The sequence below is a fragment of the Cydia strobilella genome, chromosome 13 (assembly GCF_947568885.1).
Source record: "Cydia strobilella chromosome 13, ilCydStro3.1, whole genome shotgun sequence".
In the NCBI taxonomy this organism is placed as follows: domain Eukaryota; kingdom Metazoa; phylum Arthropoda; class Insecta; order Lepidoptera; family Tortricidae; genus Cydia; species Cydia strobilella.
This window is the reverse complement of record NC_086053.1, coordinates 10,389,523-10,409,988: the sequence shown is the minus strand read 5'-3', so window position 1 is coordinate 10,409,988 and position 20,466 is coordinate 10,389,523. Positions and strand designations below refer to the sequence as shown.

The 20,466-nt window shown below is 41.0% G+C and overlaps 2 protein-coding genes across 2 annotated transcripts in view; one reads left to right on the top strand and one right to left on the bottom strand.

The window, feature by feature from the left end:
• Positions 1-539: 539 nt before the first annotated feature.
• Positions 540-1,279, bottom strand: LOC134746688 (protein MIS12 homolog). The gene has a single exon (XM_063681212.1). The coding sequence runs from the start codon at positions 1,165-1,167 to the stop codon at positions 556-558; it is 612 nt and encodes a 203-aa protein (XP_063537282.1). The 5' UTR covers positions 1,168-1,279; the 3' UTR covers positions 540-555.
• Positions 1,280-11,134: 9,855 nt separating this feature from the next.
• Positions 11,135-20,466, top strand: part of LOC134746913 (uncharacterized) — a 30,366-nt gene continuing 21,034 nt past the window's right edge. The window contains exons 1-2 of the mRNA XM_063681485.1: positions 11,135-11,244; positions 11,628-11,775. Of these exons, the coding sequence (XP_063537555.1) occupies positions 11,135-11,244; positions 11,628-11,775 (258 nt within the window). The remainder of the gene's footprint in view (positions 11,245-11,627; positions 11,776-20,466) is intronic.

The following is a 20,466-nucleotide window of genomic DNA, read 5'->3' as shown; positions in this document are numbered from 1 at the left end:
TAGGGGGAGGCAGCTACCCCACCCCCACCCCTAAAGAATAAAATTGGTAACTAAATTTATGACCCTCCCCCCTTGGCCATATCAACTGCCTCTCAATCAGCTCCAGCATTAATAATAGATAACTGAGTGGTAAGATGATCAGTCTCAAAAGATGCAATCTTAGAATATCTTGTTATCATTACTTGCTTGAGAAATGTGGCTCCAAAAACATGGATTTTGTGGTAAGCCCAGAGCCCCCTTTGTTCCTAAAGCGAGCAATTTTGTTTTAATAAGCCCATTCAAACATTGATAGTAAAACTATATTATGATTAAATATGGCAAATCATGATTACATTCTAAAAATACACCGACTTATAACAAATGTGCTAGCAAGAAACTACACAAACACAATTTGCAATCAGTTTCTTGTAAGGTATGAGTACCTTGATCATCAACATTTCATCAAAAATACTATTTACAAATTCACCCAAATAACCATCAAAAGAATATCAATAATATTGTACAAAAATTACCTAGTAAATATAATACAATTATATGTACAGTAAATTATTACTTTCAAGATGATTCATCCAAAAACCCATCATCCTTCAATCCACTTTGTGCATACAATAACTGTGCACTACTTTGAATTGTTTTTAAATCATTTGTATCAAAGTTCTTATTTATCATATCCTGGATTTCCATGTTCTGTTTAGCAGTTTCATACACCTTTTCCAAAGCAGATATGTCATTCTCCTCCGCAGTGAGTAGAGCTTCCATCAAAGCTGCTCGCTCTACTCTGTTTCTCAAAGCCGTAACTTCTTGTTTTAATTCATCGTATTCTGTATCAGTAATTTCTTCTTCGTGAACCTCATCATCAGGTAGCAACACATTTGAAGGCACAGTCAACATTCTCTCGATTTCACTGTCCACAATTTCTAAGGAAGGCTCTGCTCTTACACAGTACAGCCGTAACAATTTTTTACACAAGCTACGGATTGCTTCTTTGTCACTGTCATTGAGGTCAAGGGAATTTAGAAGATACGTTTCCATATCACACACACCAGTCCTAATCTTTTCTTCAACCATTTGTCGGAGAGCTATTTTAACGCGCTGCGCTCCGAAGCCAAAATGCTGGGTTGCGTATTCTTCGTCAGTACCTCCTTTCCACCGATTCGTTCGAATCATTTTGAATGTGTATTTTTATTTCAACGTTGTAGAAAGCGTAGGAATCGGAATAATAACACCACAAAAAACTAGCCAAGCCCAAACGGTAAACTTTTAAACACAAATTGACGTTTGGCATTGGCATACATAACGCAGTGTTGCTATGTTTCAAAATAAAGCCGTCTTCAATATTTTAAAATATAGTTGGTCAAACCAGATTGTCAGTAAATAAGAACAAAAAAAACTATACTCATCCTTTTCTTTTGGGTGTTAGTACTAGTGTAAGACAAAGATAGTATCATTATCTCTGTCTCTGTTTGAAATGGGACAGTCCTTTGACAAACTTTTACGAATGGGGTTGACCGGTCGAAATAATTAGCAGATGGCGCCAGCATAGCTTACCCTGTCAATCCCTAAGGGCCCTCCACACTCATGCGCGAAGCCGCGAACGCAAGTGTGGAGCCTAGTTCGCTGATTAGCGAACTAGGCTTCAGACTCGCGTTCGCGGCTTCGCGCCGTGATTCGCGCATGAGTGTGGAGGGCCCTCTAGAATTGTGTCAAATTCTTGTTTTTTTAATGCCCTGGATGCCAGCCCTTTAAGCCAAATCTCATAGAAAAAGGGGCAAGCTATGATGGCGCCATCTCTGCAAACCTTTGACAGTTGCCAACCCCAATAAAAACTTTTTTGTGAGAATATTGTCTTCGATTACCGCGATATTATAGTTACTCATGAAATAAAACTATGAAAACATATTTATCGTGTATATTGACGGTTTTTAGGGTACCCAGGACCCTATTACTAAGGCTACGCGCGCACTGCGGATTTCTGCCGTGCGTTTTTTTTTCGCAAAATCTGTGAAGTATGCAACCTCCTCGAAGTGCGGCGCATTGCGGAAAATAATCTTATGCGCATTAAAATCTGTGGTTTGCTGCAGATTGGTTGCGGTGCGGCGCCGCACGAATTTTCTGCATCCTATGGACTATTGAATTAATCCGCGCACTGCGGAATAAAATCCGTGCGGACACCGGCCGGCAGCCATCCAGATTCCAGTGACACAGTTGTTCTCGCGACATGATGCTGCGCGGTCATGTCGTCGCCTAGCGCAGTAGTCCATTTTCAATGTCCGTTTTTAACTGGAGTTGGGACTAGAATGTCAAAACGTGCGGATATGTTTTTTTTCCTGTGCGTTTTTAAAAACGCACCGCAGTGCAGCGAGCAGCAGAACGTGAGTGTGGAGTCGATTTCGCTGATTAGCGAACTAGACTCCACACTCGCGTTCGCGGCTTCGCGCAATGATTCGCGCATGAGTGTGGCCCTCCACACTTAAGACTCCATTTTAAAACCCGTATAAAACTACAAAGAGTAGGTAATTTGATGTAAGGGCCCTCCACACTCATGCGCGAATCGCGGCGCGAAGCCGCGAACGCGAGTGTAATCAGCGAAATCGACTCTACACTAGCGTTCGCGGCTTTGCGCCGCGTAGTCTGGAGCGAGCTGTATAAATTTCATAGTAGCAAAATCGTTTTGACAGTTCGAAAAAAGAAACTTATTTGACTAGTAGTCAAATACCCTATTATTAATTTATTGTTTCTAATCCATTTCTAATTAAATTTTATCATTGACTAGCTTTTGCCCGCGACTATAGACGTAGACGTGGACTTAGTAACAGCAGCTAAAGTAAGTATAGCGCCTGGAAAAATTCTCATAGCAATCTTTCAATTTGAGCATATTATGCACACAAATTAGCAGGCACTTCATTAATTATCTCAATTCCACCCCGCTTTTTACTTTCTTAAGGGATGATTTTCTGGATAAAACTATCCTATGTCCTTCTCAGGGACTCAACCTATCTCTATGCCAAGTTTTATCTAAATCGATTCAGCGGTTTAAGCGTGAAGAGGGAACACACAGACAGACAGACAGACAGACAGACAGACAGAATTTCGCATTTATAATATTAGTATGGATGAGTAAAAAGAAGATAGCACTGGCAGCCCAAAAATAAAAAACAGAATATTGCGAATGCTAGTTTATTTCAGCCGACTTGGATTGGTTTGGACTTATGACCGTAACACATCATCGCAGCGCACCAAGGTCATTGTGCGACGCACCCATAAGTAAGAGCGAGAAAGAGATATCGCTTTCTCGATCTTACTTATGGATGCGTCGCACAATGACTTTGGTGCGGTGCGACGGTGTGTAACGCTTTATAGCTTAACACACCATCGCATCGCATCAAGGTCATTATGCGACGCACCCATAAGTGATAACTAATAGGGAGAAAGCGATATCTTTTTCTCGCTGTTACTTATGGGTGCGTCGCACAATGACCTTGGTGCGGTGCGATTGTTTGTTACGACTTTTAAGTCCGTTTACATTCGCGTGCGAGCCATGAGCCGAGCCGGCCACAAGATGCGAGTGTAAACGGACTTAACTTTGTAACTTAGCGAAACAGCGCCATCTAGTGATCACTGTAAATACTGCGTTATCATCAGTAATCAGTAATTTTATTGCTTTCATAGGTACAATAAGGTCTTACATTAAAATGGTGATCAAGCTATGAACCCTGTAAGGGAACTGCAAATTAAGCACGTAACTTACAATACCTACTATAATATTACATAACGTAAACCATAGAGTAACCTTTACTAGAGCGTAAATTTTGTAACCCCAGTAAATTCACTGCCATCTGTCGACACACTTTAAAACTAAAAATAAATATTTATAAAAATACGATAAAATATATTTAAATATGGATAAATGATTTTTTTATTTGCATTAATTATTATAATATGATTTTGACCCATGTTCTTTCACTGGTATGCGTTAAAATTATAAATAACAAACGAAACCGTCAACGCCCTCTATACGAGAGTAGGCCAAAACTAGTGGTGCCATCTGATCGAGAATCAAATTTTAGTGATTTTCGAGGCACGTTTTTTCCTTAGACTGTATCCATCTATTACGGAGTTATATCTATCATTGCGTAAACTAATCTCAATATAAATATGGAAATTTAACATCATGAGAGGGGGGATGCCTTTGCCCAGCATTGGGACACAATAGGCTCACACATGAATACAACACACATAACATTCATGAGATCACAATATAACATTCATTCATCACATCCAAAGGTAGTATTAGAGTAGGTAGAGGAAAGTTTCATTATTTAAGATTATAAAGCTTTAGTAGTAGAGCAGAGCTTCTTGGCCTGGCTAAGACATCACAGATGATTATGAGACCTCACAGAAGAAAAATGAGTGATGATGTATTCGAACAACTGGTATTGTTAAAAAGCGTAATAAATAAAAATTGATATAAATTTTTTCAACTTTTTAACAAGTCCAGTTGTTATTAATAAAAGAAAAGTGTAATAATAATAAAATAAGAACTAGATGCACAATCAACCGAAATAAATGGCCACACAATTCACACCATTTTGTGCCAGCCATGGCTCTCTTTTACATTAGTCCAGTTTTTTAGATTATTTTAAGTGAGTATTATCTCTTTATTTATCTTTCTTTTTACAATATGAGTATAAAAGTAAAATATAAAAACACTTGCAAAACATTACAAAATATATATAAACACATTATAAAAAACCTATCCTAGGGTGCTGCCGGCAGCGGGGCAGGGTCCAAGCTGCCGGTGGTCAGGGCCGCAGAGAGAGGAACCGGCGGACTATCCGCGCCGTGTCCAAGATCACACCGCCTTCTGCATCTGACCCTTGATCCAACCACCTAGCGAGAGTCTCTCAAGATGTTGGTCGAGACTCTTCGCTATGAGACCGTTCGCTGAAACGACTATCGGGACAATGATTGTCAATTCAACATCCCACATGGAGGTTATCTCGTGAGCCAAGGTACTTACTGGACTTGTCCTTCTCGGCTTTCACGAGATTTGCAGCACGGCCCGGCGTTGCGATCGATCTATTATTGGCTACAATAGTCCTGTCATGTCAGTGATGATAGATCGATCCCAATAGAGCGTGGTACGACCATTCTCGAGAACTGGCACAGGTAAATACTTGTAGTACGGTACTTCGCGGTCCACAAGGCCGTATAGAAGAGCAAGTTGCTGGTGAATAATTCTGGCTACGAGATTATGTCTGTGCAAGTACTCGCCGTTAGCAAGATGAGAACAACCGGAAATGATATGCCTGAGTGACTCTCCGGGACGGTGGCATGCCCGACAAATGTCGACCGTACCGTCCTTCAGAATATATTTCCGATAGTTGTTCGTCATCATAACTTCGTCCGCAATTGCACAGGCAAAACCCTCGGTTTCTCCGAAGAGGTCCCCGAATCGTAACCAGTTCACCGACGCGAGCAGGTCTACATCGGGTCCCGTGAGGGCCTTGTAGAACCGCCCGTGTAGCACCTTACTCTCCCATACCGCCCTGCGGCCCGCAGTACTTTGTACCACAGGTTTGTGCCAGTTCTCGTTTGCCAAAGAGAGCGGCGTGAAGTTTCTGTCCACTACCACCACATCACGATGCATCCCACACTCGTGGTTAAGGAAATAATTCCTGAGATTGCACACCTCACGGTTGTGGAGATCTTTGGCGTTAAGGAAGCCTCGACCACTTCCGTGGGATGTACAATCTCATAACTGACGAGCGTGGGTGTAGCATACGGTGTGTGGTGAGCTGTAGACGGACCCTCCGATCCAGGGCGTCCAGCTCGGTCTGAGTCCACCTTAGTATGCCAAAGGAGTATATGAGTAGGGGCATTACCCAGGCGTTGAAGGCGCGCACTTTGTTGCTTCCTGACAAAAGACTATTATTATTATTAATAATAATAACATAACAGAATTTGTGAGGGCTCGGCATTGTGTCTCTATTTCTTTTCTCATGATAAATAATAGAACATTACTACAGAGGCCGGGAAGGAAGGAGCTGCCGGCCGAATAGAATATACGGCCGAACGTAGTGAGGCCGGATAGTTATGAGGCCGACAACCCGTTTTCACGCCGATGTATGTATAGTGCTTTTTTCAAACGTTTAATATAGGTATATAGTTTGTCAAAGGACTGTCTTATTTCAAACATAGACAGAGAGAATCATACTATCTTTACTAACACCCAAAAGAAAAGGATGAGTATAGTTTTTTTGATCTTATTTACTAACAAGATTTGCTTGACCAACTATATATATCAATCAAATATCGTTTTTTTTTAACGGAGTATTCCAGCTTCCAGCGTAGCAAAACCGTCTCGTGTGATGCGGAAGGGTCCTGGATTTTCCCCAGGCTACCATCCCCCACACAGTCCTACCGCTCGAATGGCTATAGTGCCATAGAGCCCGTCAGGTTCAAAAAAATAATAATGGCTGAATGCCATGATGCTGTGCCACAATTATATGTGAAATAGAAATTAAAAAAAAGCCACTTCCCGGCCTAGGCCTGCAACTTTGTATGAAATTTCATTACAGACCTCTCGTCTAGCCGCGCCTGAAACGTGATACTTCCCAGCCTAATATACGTAATATCAATATTACATAGCATGTTTGAGAAAATACCTTTTATTATATTAATAATAATAATAATGAGCAACTGAGGAGGACTTTGGAAGAGGCGATTACGCAGTATCGCGCCACAACCAACTCTAGGCCACGATTACCACGTCTGCCTATAAATAGACGCAATCTAGCGCTAGTGGGAGCCCTAAACGCTTTACTAGAGCCACATTTACGGACTAGTAAAGATTTAGATGATACGCACTCGATCATGTACTGCGGAGCCATCGCGGCGTGCCGTGTTGCCCGTGTTGCTCGAGTCAAGTTTCCGGACGCTGAACGTGCACCTAGGACCGCCGGAGGTGTCCCTGCATGGCAAGCGCGGATCGAGCGACGTATCAACTCGTTTAGGACTCTCATTGCAAAGCTGATCTGCTTTAGGGGGGGGCAACAACCGCCCCCGAGTAATGCGCTTTGTGAACCAGGCGTTCGCGGGGACGGATGTCAGGCCCCGCGACTACATGGCCAATGTCACAGAGCGCATCGACTTTCTAAAGCAGAAAGTCTATGCATGGGCAAACCGTATTCGCCGCTACAGAAAGCGTGTGGATCGATTCCAGCAGAATCGTCTTTTTCAAAGTGACCAAAGGAAGGTGTACCGAAGGTGGGAGGAAGCCGACTCTCGTGTGTCCGACGTGCGGCTACCGGATGCTACTGCCATGACTGATTTCTGGCGTAGCATCTGGTCAGTGCCTGTGGAACACACGGAGGGCGGTTGGATAGACGTTGTCGAACGTGAGTGCGAGAACATCGAACCTATGGGGGCTATCACCATCAGCCCCGATGACGTAAGTTGTGCCATCCGTACGACCCAGAACTGGAAAAGTCCTGGACCGGACGGATTGCACAACTTCTGGCTAAAATGGTTTCGATGCTCGCACGCACGGTTGGCAGCGCAGTTCCAACAAGCCCTAGAGCTCGGTTCCCTCCCACCTTCCCTATCAACTGGTGTAACCTTCCTGCTCCACAAGTCCGGTAGTACCACGGAAGCAAAGAACTACAGACCCATCACGTGCTTGCCTACACTTTACAAGCTCCTTACATCCATTTTGAGAGCAAAAATTAACGCGCACATTGTCGCTAACAATATTTTGGCCTCCGCTCAAAATGGATGTAGGGTTGGGTCCCGTGGTACTAAAGAGCTCCTCCTCATAGACATGACCATATGCCAGCAAGTTCGACGGAACAAGGGGGCCCTCTCGGCCGCCTGGATTGACTATAAGAAGGCCTATGATTCGGTGCCTCACTCATGGCTGAGAAGGGTATTGGAGCTGTATAAACTTGATGCAGCTTTAATATCCTTCCTAAGTGCGTGTATGAGGCAGTGGATCACAGTCCTTCGTCAACCAGGAGGTGGAGATGACCGCCCTGGCCCGCAGGACTTTATAAGGATCGAGCGAGGAATATTTCAGGGTGACAGTCTGAGTCCCCTGTGGTTCTGCCTAGCTCTGAATCCCCTCAGCACCCTGCTGAAGGATTCAGGGTTAGGTTGCCAGCTTCGGAGAGAGGGTGAAGTCATTTCTCACCTTCTGTACATGGATGACCTCAAGCTATTTGCGCCAAATAACCAAGACTTGATGGTGCTATTGAAAACCACAGAAGTTTTCAGTACCGCCATCAGAATGGAGTTTGGTGTCGATAAGTGTGCGGTTATGCATGTACAGCTGGGGGAGGTTGTAAATTCAACAAATTTACAACTTTCTGAGACAATGTCTTTCAGATCTATCTCTGAATCAGAAACCTATAAATACCTTGGTATGTCACAGTCGTTGGGTATTGAGGGCGAGGGTATTAGACGGTCGGTGAAGGAGCGCTTTTTCAGTCGGCTCACAAAAGTCCTTAACAGTCTTTTGTCAGGAGGCAATAAAGTGCGCGCCTTCAACGCCTGGGTAATGCCCATACTCATATACTCCTTTGGCATACTAAGGTGGACTCAGACCGAGCTGGACGCCCTGGATCGGAGGGTCCGTCTACTACTCACCACACACCGTATGCTACACCCACGCTCGTCAGTTATGAGATTGTACATCTCACGGAAGTGTGGAGGTCGAGGCTTCCTTAACGCCAAAGATCTCCACAACCGCGAGGTGTGCAATCTCAGGAATTATTTCCTTAACAACGAGTGTGGGATGCATCGTGATGTGGTGGCAGTGGACAGGCACTTCACGCCGCTCTCCTTGGCAAACGAGAACTGGCACAAACCTGTGGTACAAAGTGCTGCGGGCCGCAAGGCGGTATGGGAGAGTAAGGTGCTACACGGGCGGTTCTACAAGGCCCTCACGGGACCCGATGTAGACCTGCTCGCGTCGGTGAACTGGTTACGATTCGGGGACCTCTTCGGAGAAACCGAGGGTTTTGCCTGTGCAATTGCGGACGAAGTTATGATGACGAACAACTATCGGAAATATATCCTGAAGGACGGTACGGTCGATATTTGCCGGGCATGCCGCCGTCCCGGAGAGTCACTCAGGCATATCATTTCCGGTTGTTCTCATCTTGCTAACGGCGAGTACTTGCACAGACATAATCTCGTAGCCAGGATTATTCACCAGCAGCTTGCTCTTCTATACGGCCTTGTGGACTGCGAAGTACCGTACTACAAGTATTTACCTGTGCCAGTTCTCGAGAATGGTCGTGCCACGCTCTATTGGGATCGATCTATCATCACTGACAGGACTATTGTAGCCAATAAGCCTGACATTGTGATAATAGATCGATCGCAGCGCCGGGCCGTGCTCGTCGACATCACCATCCCCCATGATGAGAATCTCGTGAAAGCCGAGAAGGACAAGTCCAGTAAGTACCTAGACTTGGCTCACGAGATAACCGCCGTGTGGGATGTTGATTCGACGATCATTGTCCCGATAGTCGTTTCAGCGAACGGTCTCATAGCGAAGAGTCTCGACCAACACCTTGAGAGACTCTCGCTAGGTGGTTGGATCAAGGGTCAGATGCAGAAGGCGGTGATCTTGGACACGGCGCGGATAGTCCGCCGGTTCCTCTCTCTGCGGCCCTGACCACCGGCAGCTTGGGCCCTGCCCCGCTGCTGGCGGCACCCTAGGTTAGGTTTTTTATAATTTGTTTATATGTATTTTGTATTGTTTTGTAAGTGTTTTTATATTTTACTTTTATGTGCATATTATAAAAAACCTAACATGAGAAAAAGAATAAATAAAGAGAATAATAATAATAAAATACTTTATTGTGCACTACAAAGAAAAATACATGTTACAAACAATGACAGGACATAAGTGAGTAGGTAACAACAGGCGGACTTATCGCTAAAAAGCGATCTCTTCCAGACAACCTTCAGATAGCGATTCAGTGGCTAGAAATAAGTTAATGGGCAGTGCAAAATAACAAAGGTGTAAAGTTTACAAATCAAATACCTAAGTATAAATAAAAAACAATGAAAAATAAACTACATAAACTACATATATTATTTAAGCAACAATAATACACTACATAAACCTACACAAAATACATAAATACATAATGAGAATTCAAGCAAGAGAAGAATAACGACCAGGTAGCGTGAACAAAAAGAAAAATATATATGTGTAAGTGAAAGGACCAAGACTAAGAAAGAGATTTTAAATAGTGTTCTTTTAGAAGTTTTTTAAAAATGGGTAGGGATTGAGCACGTCTTATATCAATGGGCAAAGCATTCCACAATCTTACAGACTGGAAAGTGAAGGATTTGTTGTAGAACTTACTAGATGACCGAGGGGCAGCAAGAAGGCGATTCTGAGAACACCTAACAGACAAAAGAAAACTAAACCGTTTTTTAAGGTATTCAGGAGTATTTGGAATAAATAAAGTGCGATAGAGTAGAGACAGGATATGTGTATTACGTCGGAAACGAATCGGTAACCACCTGAGCTGTGACCGGAAGCTGGAGACATGATCAAATTTTCGTAGCCCGAAAATAAAGCGAATGCACACATTTTGAAGCCGTTCAATCTTGTTCAATTGCTCTTCGGTAAGATCGAGATAAGAGATGTCGGCATAGTCTAAAATGGGAAGAAGAAGGGATTGGGCCAGCGCGGTTTTAGTGGAAAGTGGTAAAAAGTTGCGGAGACGCCTAAGAGATCCCACAGCGGCAAAATTTTTACGCCCGACTTCATTAAGTTGCGGACCCCAGGAAAGAGTACGATCCATAATCACGCCCAGATTCTTTACTTGGGCCGAGTACGGGATCTGGACCCCATCGAATAAAATAGGAGGCAGACTCCCAAAATTCACCTTAGCTATGTTCATTAGGGCTACCAATAATAATAGCTTGGGTCTTCGTAGGATTAACTCTAATTCCATAGCAAGAACTCCAGTGCAAAATGCGCTCTAAATCAGAGTTGGTGGTAAGAATCAGAGAAGGTAGATCCGCAATTCGGCACTGAGAGTAAATTTGGAGGTCGTCGGCATACAAATGATAAGAAGAAAGGAGGTTAAGAGAAATATAATTGATGAAGATGGAAAATAGAAGGGGAGACAACACGCCACCCTGCGGGACGCCAGCTAGCGTGTTGCACCACGATGAACGAACGTCGTCTATTTTAATACGTTGCCGACGACCTTCCAAGTAACTGCGAAACCACCTAATCGCATCAGGAGATATATTGAGAGTACCTAGCACCCCTAACAGTATATCGAAGTCTACAGTATTAAATGCGTTAGTGAAATCGAGCAATGTCAGTATTGTTAGCTTTCCGTTATCCATTCCTAAACGGATGTCGTCTGTAATTTTAACTAGAGCGGTGACCGTGCTGCAACCAGATCGGAAACCAGACTGAAATGGATTAAGGAGAGAGTTTCTATTTAAAAACGAAGTAAGTTGATAGTGCACTAGACGCTCTAAGACTTTGGAAAGAAATGGTAAGATAGAAATAGGCCTAAAGTCAGGGAAGGAAGACGGATTTGATTTTTTAGGAATCGGAATTACATCAGCATCTTTCCAAATTTTAGGAAAAGAAGAAGAAGAGATGGAAGAGTTAAAGATGCTAGTTATGATAGGGACAAGAAGGTCGAGAAGCGGAATGATCATGTGACGGCCCACACAGTCGACACCAACGGCATTCGAAGAAATGTACCGGATATTCTTCTCGACATCGCTGTTAGTGACTGGCGTAAAAGAAAAGGGGGAAAAGCTTGGAGTTGGAGAAGAAGAAAGACGAGTAAGAGTTTCAGCCTTAACTGGACCGCTGAAAAGAGCAGGAGAAGAAAAGTGCAAATTTAGGAGGTTGATATCTAAATCATTAGGGATTGAAGTACTGCTTGATTTACCAACTCCATAGGACTTGAGAAATTTCCAAATTTTAGCTGGCTCACCCTTTTCCACTGACTCATGAATATGGTGCCGCTGTGCGTCACGGCACACCGTGCTGCAGCGATTACGTAAAGCGTGGTATTTAGCTTTGTTCTTGTCCGTGGGTTTCAGTTTAAACTTGCACTTAGCTAAATTCTTCTTCGCGATTAGAGCCCTAATGTCATCGGACAGCCAGGGAGCTGGCAGATGTTTAATTTTGATAGGTCGAATTGGAGCATGGACATCGTAAAGTTGAATGAGGAGGGAATTAAAGATCGCCACTTTGTCATCTACAGAGCCAGCATCAGCGATCACGCTCCAATCAATTTTACAGGCATCTTCACGAAGCTTGACGGAATCAAGCCGACTAAAATTGCGCTGGAGAACAATTTTTGGTTTGGGTTTAGGGGGACGAATTTTGTAAGAAAGGAAAAGTAGGTCGTGATAGGAAAAGGCTAAAGCAGAGTGTTGACTGTACTTTGCAACAAGCGAAGGAGACGATACAAAAGTGAGGTCGAGAAGTGAAGAAGTACAGTTTGGAAAGTGGTGTGTGGCATTGGACGGTAAAATAGCAAGGTTACAAGCTTCCACGAGAGATTTCAATGACCTTGAACGGAAATCATTTTTTAAAAGACAAGTGTTAAAATCTCCCATGATTATATGATGATTATAAGACGGAATGAGATCTTCGAGTACCTTTTCAAAGGAAGAGAAATAGTCAATATGTAGAGAGGGTGAGTAAAAAACTCCAAGAAGAATTTTAGCGTGAGAGATATTTAATTCGATGAAAAGGAATTCAGCGGCGTTTAGGCAAGGGGTTGAGGCAGTGATGATAGAGTACGGAATATATACCTAAAATAAATAAAAATATCTGAGATTTGGTCAAAAGGTATTTTATTTTTATATACAAAACGCAAAACCATTTGGTATTTTGCATTTGAAATAGTAAATCTGAAAAGTATTTTGCATTTGTATTTAAATGCTTTTAATTATAAAAACATTTTGTACATCTCTGGATATAACGGTAACAAACATCCTAATTGAAAATATTTCGTTCAAATACTTCATGCATGACATATTAAATATATTAATAACGGGTCACTCACGTGTTTTAAGTCGAAAACGCTCGACATGTTTCATGGACTTCATGCATGAGGCTAATTTGTTATAAGTAGATATTTTTTTTTATTTCTTAATTCAATTTATAGCCAGGCCTATGCATTAAGTAAGTACAGTCGCCATCAGATATATCGGAGCGGCCGAGGCGCTCACAAATATTTGATTACGCCTCTATAATTGTCAAGGCGTTAGAGTGCGTGTTCAGATATTGTGAGCACCTTGGCCGCTCCGCTCCGATATATCTGATGGCGACTGTACCATCTTGTTTACATAAGGCCAGGATTACACTTGTAAGTTTTACTTGCGTAAGTAGGGACAAAGCTATTTGCTAGAATGAGATAACGATATTCATATCTCATTCTGTAGTATAGCTGTGTCCCTATTTACGTAAGTAAAACTTACAAGTGTAATCCTGGCCTTATACTGAAAGTATTCAACAATCCATGCTTGTTTGGTTAATTAAATGCAACTAATAGAAATGTTTTATATACTCTGTCCGTGATTTCCAAGAGACAGTTTTACGGTTATTGCTAATTGCTGAGGGACATTATTAGAGCGGTTTCAGATTAGCGTTTTATTAAGCTCGTTTTTAGAAGCGCGCGTAGGAGCATTAAGCCTGTGCCTCCAGTGTAAAAGGGTTTAAGTCGAGTTTGTCTAAATTACAAATTTTACCAGTAACAGGTTTACTTTATAAAACTACATCTTTTGTGTTGACACTCACAGCTCTACGACTTCTAATTGCTGAGATATCGATTGTGTAAAAGGGTTAAAGTTTGCCCAAAATCTTTACTATTATGTTCAAAACGATTTATTTTCATATTATCTCTTTTAAAAAATCGGTGCTCAAGAATCGTGTTACGAACGATGGTTAAAGTAAAGTTTAATCTTAGTGAATAAACTACATTTCAAGTAACATTCGGTGTAAAGAAATCAAAATTCACTTAGATCTATTTCAACTACCGGGTCCAGGTCGTGAATGACGGTAAAACTTAAGTTTTTTTATTATTCACAATCCATTTTTAGGATGTCATGATGTGTAAAGGGGTATAAATTCATTTACTTTGATCGTTTTTCACAATCTAGTTTAGCTAAATTGAGTTAACGATTATGGTTAATGTTCACATAGATTCCTTTTCATATTTAATTTTTATTTGGTCAATGTGAAATAAAGTAAATTTTGCCTACTTTTACAATGTTATTCCATTCATATTTTACGTTCACATTGAGAAATGTAGTGTTATCATAAATTTAAATAAACTGTTTGATGTTGTGCAAAATTAAGTCAAAACGTAGGAAGTCAATAGGATTCGCGGGGGGTCGGCGGCGCGTACGCCGCTCGGCTCCCAAGACTTCCGAGAGTCCCGCTCGTGTCATCATGACTTTTAAACTTTAGTGTGCTTTAGAAAACTGAATTCACTGCGAGAAAAGTAAACGAAAAAAAAAGTAAAAGTTCTTGTAAATAAGTAGAGGTAAGTGAATTCAAATATCAAACAAAAAGTCCTGTAGAAGGAAATACAACTGCAATGAGATTGATTATGAAATAATTGGGAAACATAACAAAAAAGGAAAACAAAGATGGGGAAGAAAAACCAACAAGTACAACTGCCCTGTTGTACTGAACCATTCGCAATTTCAGCAGAAAAATTAAAGATACCTATATTATTGTTTTTGGTTTGGTTTTTTACCATCATACAAAAAAATTGCTTTATTGAATTCCCGAAATGGTTTCTTTACACAATACACAAGTTAAAAAAGATTTTAGCAACACTAGAGAAAGTGCAGTTTAACCTTTTCACACATTCATTATTTTTGTGATAAGGGATATAAGTTTTTTTTGAAAGCCAATATTTCTGTTACTTTCTGTGAGTGTTAGGCCCTAATCTTGTTATCTTGAGATCTATCGTAGGGGTGTGGACTGTATAGGGTGCGGCATAGGCGGCAAGGATGGAGTAAAACAACTGGAGCTCTTCTTAAATCAGATGCAGAAACGGTCGAGGTCGGAGAGGTCTTCTTTTCTTCTTTTGGAGAGGTGTTGCTTGCTTGGCTGCTCGATTCCTATGGCCGGCGCACCGCCTTTTATTCCCTCCATATTTAAAGACCTCGTCCCCCGCGCCGCAACGGCGCGGGCGTCTGCGCTTCGCGCATGCGCAGACCTCTCTTTCCTCGACTCTCCTACGTTTCTCTTTATTTATTAAAGTTATATATTAACAAATTACATGTTTTATTTATTTATCCTACCTATCTTATTAGATTCTAGTCTATTATCACAATTTCTTATTAGAACAAAGTAGCGTATACTTTTGCCCTATTTTCTTATACAGATCTACGTAATGAAACACAATGGGGAAAATTCTTTATTTGTTATAAGCCTATCTTAATTAAGTTATATTGCAATCCTAACTTTACCTAATTGGAATTCTCTTATTGGATTCCTTTAAGAGAGAGGTTATAAAAACATACTAAATACATTTTATATCTATACGTGACGCGACTTTAAATTATTACATGTTAAAATGACTCTAAGTTACAAAATGCTATGCGCGTCGTGTACACTTTCACAAAAGTCAGGTCAATTTAAATGAAAATTTATTATTCATCACCTAAACTATCTAAACTAAAAACAAAAACATAATTTTTTAAGAAAGAATCCAAAGAAAACACGGTTTGAAACGTTTATCGGCCATACTGAAAAATGTCACTTTTTGAGTTTAACCCTTTTACACTGGAGGCACAGATTAGCTCCCTCCACTCTCGTGCGCGATCGCGGCACGAAGCCGCGAACGCGAGTGTGAAGTCGATTTCGCAGATCTGCGAACGCTGGGGCTTTATATTTATACGCTCGTCTTTTCGGCGAGCGAGCGCTGTAGCGCTAATAAGCTCGTACAAGCGCACACGCCGTGTAAGCTGTAAGCTCGTATACGAGCATCCCTATTTTTGAAGCGCGCGTATACGGTCGTTTGCCGAAACGACCGTAGGTATACGCGCGTAAAAATACGCAAGTCTTAAACGCTGATACGCGGTCTCCACTCGAGAACTCGAATCGTCTACCCCAACGGTTATCGGTTCTACGGCTAATATGACCGGCCCACTGCCACTTGAGCTTGCTAATCCGGTGGGCTATGTCGACGACTTTATTTCTCTGACGGATGACTTCATTACGAATACGATCCCTCAGAGAGACTCCGAGCATAGCCCTTTCCATAGCTCGCTGAGCGACTTTGAATTTATGGACCGTTAGTGTCCACGTTTCGGCTCCGTAGGTATGTCGTTTTCATTCTCAATTATGTGATGATAATAATTTATATTCTGATGTTTGACATGTAATATTTTAAGAATATTATGAATAAATGAGTATGAGTATGTCATCACGGGTAGGACGCAGTGATTGAAGACTTTTGTCTTCAGACTCTGTGGGATTGACGACGTGAAGACTCGAAGCAGCTTTCAGCGTTAGAAATATACATACACATAATTAAAATATATTAGTCTTCGAATACTCCGATATCTAAATGACATCATTCAGATATCATTCTGATGTCAGTGTACGTACTACGTTCGAATTGGCCTGCAAAACACAAGCAATCCCTAAACAGAATCAATGCTTAGTTCCTTCATACACTTTTGCGTTAATACTTATAATATAAGTTATAATATCTTGGCCTCCGACACCAAAGACCGCAATGCTACTCTGTCCAAAGCCGTTTCTGTCCAGTCGACGGCGCCGAGTTCGATGAGGTCTTTCTGCACTTCTTCTCTCCAGCAGTACCTAGTCCGGACGCCCTATGGTTCTACCGATATTATAACTTAGTTTTATAGCTTTGCAAACAGCAAGCTAAGTTATAATATCAGCTATAGTATTTTTCAAACAGGGTACGCTAATAGATGTCATCTGCATACAATTTATAACTTATAAATTCTGATATCTCCTAATTGAACTATTATTTACTAACGTGTAGAACCGGCACAGAGAATCAGTATTTGCGCCATGAGTTGCTGCCGTTTTAACATCAAACCATAGAAGCGGAGCATGAATCTCGCGACCTAAACGTACATACATACTTCCACTTGCTTATATGCAAGTAACTTACTTGCCGTAAACTTACTAAAAGTACATACATACTTCGACTTGCGTATATGATTGACCCAATTCGCGGTCCGATTGAAATGCATTTATGTATATCGGATCGGAATATGGAACCGAATGGAATCTCGAAGCTGAAGACATCTCATCTCCATCGCCCTAGATCCGAAGATCACTCGTTTTATAAATAGATAAACTCTGTATTAACCGTCCGTGTAAGTACCTACTGAATTAATTGACTCGGGGATGGGAATGAGTTCAATTGAGCTTTTTCTTTTTTATTTGCCTCTAAGCTGAACGAAATTGGATAGGTACTTAACATTCTAACACCAGAGCACGCTAATAAGGTAAAGGTACTAAAGGTCGATTCATAAGATCTAGTGCAGGTTTTGCACTAGATTGTCTATGCTAACTTTGCACGAGTTGAGCAGAACAAAGTGAGGGAGTGTCATTATAAACGGCATATTTTCATAGAAATTGTCGTACTTTGACACTGCAAATACCTTGCAGAGTTTGCTTAGTCCGCAGAGTACACACAAAATAACAAAATACACACAAATACACACAAATACATTGGCACCCACAGTTGGCACCAGTGCCACAGTTGTGCCAGTGTTTGTGAATCAAACTGAACACTGCCCAGTATAACTGCTTTCATAAATAAGTAATATATTACCTACTTGGCCTGGTTGATAAGTAGATTACGTTAGGATTAGATAGATTACATTAGATAATTCAGTAATAAATAATAAATGAAGCATTTTAGTAAATCGATTTAAAAAAGAAAAAAATGTGTGGTTTTAGGAAACCACGATGCAAGTGACTTTTTTTCGGATTTAATGGTTTTAAAGAGTGAAATGAAAAATAACAAAAACATAAGTATATCATTATTTTTTCATTTTTCATGCTTTGAAAGAGGGTCATTGTTGTTCTAAAAGGTGTGCAGAAAATGATACGTGTCGATCTGCACTAGAGCATTTTACGTTCGAATTCGAATTCAAAGATATTTATTCGTGACGATCACAACACAAGTACGAACATGTACAGCCAACAACAGCAAGAAAAAAACAAATCATCAAGTGTGCATCACGAAATGGACCCAACTCAGCATAATGCTAGCTATAAAGCCAGCGCTGGTCTTCCGTAGGGCCCATTCGGTTAATAACGATTTAACGATACGATTTGGGTAATTACGATTTTGTTTTTTTTTTACGATAAGCAATTAAATTTTGAGTTTAAATGGATTTGTTATACAATTTCCATTCTGATATTTGACTCCCCATTCCATAAATAACGATACTTTTGCATAAATTGTTAACTGAAAGTACCCTCAAGAAATACTGTAAAAATGTATTGTCATGTTATGAAAAAAAAACATGCATTTTACTTTCCTCGTATTCGAAATAAAAAGTAGTGCTTAATTCGGGTGAAAGGCATCATTTCAGCCTCGGACTATTGGCGCTCTCACTGCGTTCGAGTGTTTATTGGTTAACAATCTACTATTATTGCTTTCAATTTATTATACAAAGATAGTAACTAATAAGAGCGGGTGTAAGTATTAAGTAGGTTGAATCCACCGCTTGCAGCTTCTGACTCTATATCCATTTCCTTTGCAATAATTAGGTGTCACATTAGGGGAATTTCGGGTAATATCGCCACGCCACGCTCTGTTGCTCCGTACACAGTTTGCTCCAGAAATTCTGTAAAATTAACACATGTGACATGAGTAATGATGTCATGATTCGGGTCCATCTTGTAGCTGAAGAATAATATAGATAAAATTTTCTCTACTGAGCTCGTTCACTTACCTGTACTAACAATGGCATTATTTTAAACAAAAGCCATTATTTCTTTTGTATGAGCGCGTGGCCATTGTGCCTGAGCGCGTGGCCATTGTGTGTGAGCCTCAGGCACAAAGTACCTACCTTATACCTCCATAGATGCGCTCTAGTTCCACCCACGTGCCTTTAGAGGAATCAAATCACACTATTTTGCAGAATGTTATTGGACATGGTTGTCGTGAACAAAATTAATATTGCCTTGAGCACTACTAAAATTTTAAGCCTCCAGGTGTTTTAGTATTGGGAGGCTAATTTCCCTATTTGAATCATTCTCGTGTTTAATATCTGTTTACGACATTTACTTTTGTCTGACAGTTACAATCACAGTGTGTCGATTTGCATTAAATAAAAAATTGGATAATGTAGTCCATTATTTTTTTTATTCTGGAACATAATCACACTAAAGTAGGCATTCATGGAGGCCGTTCCGTTCAATTTCGACATTAGATTCTACCTACACTACGGGTAGTAGTAGTGGGGCAACACTCCTCCTTTCGGGCATTCTCGGCTCCGTTCGGCTCAGCATTGCTCCGAGCAATTATCAGGGTTGACACAACTTGACGTCCCTTTGCGTGCACGACCTAGTAATGGCTTGAAGTTTGACAACCCTAAATAGCCGAAAGGCATAGTGCCAGACATTAAAAAGGGACAGCATGATTCGTCCCTGAATCGCTGTCAAACTTCGGTTTTGTAGGAAGTATCATTTCTGTACGGTAGTACTATTATTTACCTATTATGTGGTAATAGTTATTTAATTATTTTAATTAAGTAGTGTCAACGTTAACGACATCGTCAGGCATTAGTCATCAAAAAACTGAATCAGTGTATTAATTAATATGATAAACTGTGACCACTTGATAATATATAATATGAACTTAAACAACTAGATTGGGTCGCCTAGCGCTAGCTCTATACAGCACCGGTATCATGGTCGCGTTTTTGTCACTTGTCATATCATACGTCACTTTCGCACTTACGTACTTGTTAGAGCGTGACAGGTATGGTGACAAATGATAGACAACCGTAACAAAAATAGTGGGTATCCGTTTAGGGCATATTCGGTACCTATCGTGTTATCCTAATGAAAAAGCAAAAGAAATTTTTTTTGACGCAAAAATTTTTTGGCCTTTGTATGGAGGGATTGGAGGGTTGGCCGACTTGGATGAGCTGCCTAGATAAAATAAAATTGTTTGCCAAAAAAAATTTTTTTCTACTTTTTCCTAATCAAAACACGATACCGAATATGCCCTTAAACGGCATCCCCACTGTTTGTTACATCATGTAAAAATTGGTTTAAAACTTGCTCGCTTGCTTGTTTTGTTTTTGCTTTTGCTTGTTTGCTTGTTTGCTTGCTTATTTTTGGGGTGGGAGGGTGGGAACATTCATTGCATGTAAAAAATACGCAAGTATAACGGCCGTTAGCTCTGATATACTAGCACGTTATGTTTTCGTATTAGC

Excerpts from the sequence above, each read along its gene's own strand:
- LOC134746688 (XM_063681212.1), bottom strand. The coding sequence starts at position 1,167 with ATGATTCGAACGAATCGGTGGAAAGGAGGTACTGACGAAGAATACGCA.